The sequence below is a fragment of the Fulmarus glacialis genome, unplaced genomic scaffold (genome assembly GCF_000690835.1).
Source record: "Fulmarus glacialis isolate BGI_N327 unplaced genomic scaffold, ASM69083v1 scaffold37031, whole genome shotgun sequence".
In the NCBI taxonomy this organism is placed as follows: domain Eukaryota; kingdom Metazoa; phylum Chordata; class Aves; order Procellariiformes; family Procellariidae; genus Fulmarus; species Fulmarus glacialis.
In genome coordinates, this window is record NW_009192771.1 from 1 (window position 1) to 2,987 (window position 2,987).

The 2,987-nt window shown below is 42.7% G+C and overlaps 1 protein-coding gene across 1 annotated transcript; it reads left to right on the forward strand.

The window, feature by feature from the left end:
* Nucleotides 1-6: 6 nt before the first annotated feature.
* ADPRM (ADP-ribose/CDP-alcohol diphosphatase, manganese-dependent) lies at nt 7-1,370 on the forward strand (the record flags this gene model as incomplete). Its single annotated transcript, XM_009587210.1, has 3 exons — nt 7-76; nt 661-777; nt 1,025-1,370. Coding segments are annotated over 3 exons (474 nt in total), but the record flags the coding sequence as incomplete, so codon positions are not given.
* Nucleotides 1,371-2,987: the final 1,617 nt, after the last annotated feature.

Here is a 2,987-nt window from a genome sequence, read left to right on the forward strand (position 1 = left end):
GACAGCCCCCGCTACCAGGAGTCGCTGCGGCTGCTGCGGGAGAAGAACCCCAACGACAACCTCAACAGCCCCGCAGGTACCCCCCAGCTCAACCCTTCGGCAGGGAGCACAGGCAGCTGAACCTCCGCTTCCCAGAGCGATAAGGTAGCTCCTGGGGCTGACATCTGGTTGCCAGGGGGCTTAGGACCGTGCCCCATTTCTGCCCACCTTCTCCTGTCGGTTTACAGCCCCCTGCTGTCAGTTGACAACCAGTCAGTGGGTCCCTAGGCAGGCACAGGAGATGCTCCCCCATATCCGTCATGCTGCTCTCATGCTTTTGGGATGGGTTTATGTTGTGCTCTGTGCCCTGCAGTATTAGAACAAAAAGCAGCTGTTGGTGCAGCTGCTATTGCAGAGCATCAAGTGATGCCCACCCTATCCCATGCCAGAGTGGGACCCAAGAGTGGAAATCCTGTGCATGCAGTGTGACCAAAACCCCTGAAAACACTTACAAATAATTTTCTCGTTTGTCTAAGGAGGCTGGAGTTTTGATCCAAGAGATGCAAAAAAAAAAGGTTATAAGAGAAAATCATCTATCATAAGCAGACTTAAATAAGGCAAGGAAATAGGGGAGTCATGAGAGGTGTATGCACCTATGCCTAATCTCCTTCTTCATTGCAGGACTCAAAGAACCTCGGTTTGTAGAGTTTAACGGAGGATTTAGCCAAGCCCAGTTGGACTGGTTCAATGAAGTCCTCAAGTTCTCTGATGAAAACCAAGAAAAAGTTGTAGTTATGGGTAGGTGGATATGAGGGATATATGGGGATATATGCAAAAAAAGTTATGTAGCCAATGTACGTTAGCTGAGGAAAACATGTAGCAGCTTTGTACCTCCACTGAGGTACACTGTGAAGTAGGAGAATAGCAACCATGTCTCACACTTGGGTGAGTTTTCTGTATACAGTTAGATGGCTGAACTTCCCAGCAATGAAGGCAGAGTTTGGTTACGCTTAAAGTAACCTTCTTCTTTCCCTCTCAACTGCAGGTCATCTGCCCATTCATCCAGATGCTTCAGACAGAGTTTGCCTAGCCTGGAATTACGAAGATGCCCTTTCGGTCATACACTCCCATCAGTGCGTGGTCTGCTTTCTTGCAGGGCACCTGCATGATGGTGGCTATTGTTTAGACTCTCATGGAATTCATCATCTGACTTTAGAGGGGGTTATTGAAACTCCGCCGGAAAGCAATGCCTTTGGAACTATTTATGTCTATGAAGATAAAATGATACTAAAGGGAAGGGGCAGAATTTCAGACAGAGTTATGCATTTCTGAAAATGGTAAGCAAATACAAATTGCCCTTCTTCAGGAAGCACTCGGACAAAAAAGCAAGGGATTCAGCTTATTATTTGCTTGTAGAAAGATGTGCATAGCTGATCCTTATAGCTTTAACTCAAACGTTTTTCTCTTGGATACTGAAACATAATTTCTAAAATTCTGCAAGAAAACAGACCTAGTTTCTTTGCGGAGAATAGAGAAGGCCAGTAATCATGTTTGAAATAAATATACTTGAATGCAGAATGTTGACTTGAAACACCCAATCCTGACCAGATTGTTATGTACTGTGAAAAAATGCAAACCATATTATGAATATTGTCCAAAAAAAGCCACTTTTTTATATCAGTCAGAATTAAAGCATGCAGAATTTTACCTGCCCAGCCGCATTTCAATTTTTTTTTTTTTTCCTAAACATCAGTCAGTAATGTCTCGTGTTTGGCAGAATTAGTCCATCCTGTAGCCTAATGCAGTCTTCTTAACTTTGCTAAAGTAATCCTCAAAAAAAGCTAAGCCCAAGGAAAATGGGGACCATCTATGCAACATCATATAATGCTGCAGATATACCTGCTGGGATCTACGTGTTCACAGCTGTATTAGCCTGCAGCAGTACTGAGCAAAGAAGCCCTGATGTGGAAGGATCTAAAGCATGTTGCTGTGCGGCATCTGGACCTGTTCTGGTTCTCTCCCAGCCAGCTTGTGTGTCCAGTGTATTGAGCTGTGTTTCCTTCTCCAGGATTAGTAGCAGTGGAACATGCTTCCTGTCACTGGGCTGTTGTGTGGGTTCTGCTTTCCAGGAACAGAAATTCTGTGAGAAGCAGAGTTGTGATAGTGACCACATCTGATGGTGACAGTCTTGAGTATGCATCTCACAGAAAATAAGAGAGATGGAAGCTTTCATTTAATTTTCTTTATAAAAATAGTATTTATTACTCTCTAAACCCAGTAATTTTCAGTTAAAGATAATAGCAAAAATATTTCTTTAGATATATTCTACATATGATTTTAGCATAGGAACAGAAACACACACTGATGAATTTTTCAGTTAGTCTCAATGGACTATGCAGGCAGATATCTGGAAGTTTTATGGCTGTAAATAGTCATTTATTGAAACAAAGTGTTTGCTTTACTTTTCCCTTATGTTACAGAACAGTAGATTTCCCAAAGTACGAGGTGCTTGGAGAGTGGTCCAGGGATGCCAGGATATCTTGAGTATACCAAACACACACTAGATCAACAGTGCTTTGAAAATGTATGACAAAGCTAGCTGAACAACAGTTTCCATATAAAAATTCTCCACTCAGATTTGACAGTGTTCCTCAATTTTTTAACAAATCTCAAACCGCACCGCTGGAAGCAGCCAGGCATTCTTGAGTCCTATCAAACTGATACTAACCTTTCATCAAGAACCAAAAGCAAAGGCAAGTAAGGTCAGAATATTTATTCTATACTTTCTCCCACCCAATTAAATCACCGTTTTACAGTGCGTTGGCCAAGATGCTCGCATCTCTTTGTTCACATAAATGTACAGCCATGAAACAAAGGGGAAGAGGGCAACCACGATTGCAGCAATCAAGCGAACTCCACCCAGTGGACTCCTATAAAGAAGCAAATGCAACAGAGCTACTTCAAATCAGACTGCTACAAAACATTCACACCTGGCTGCAGTTGGAAAG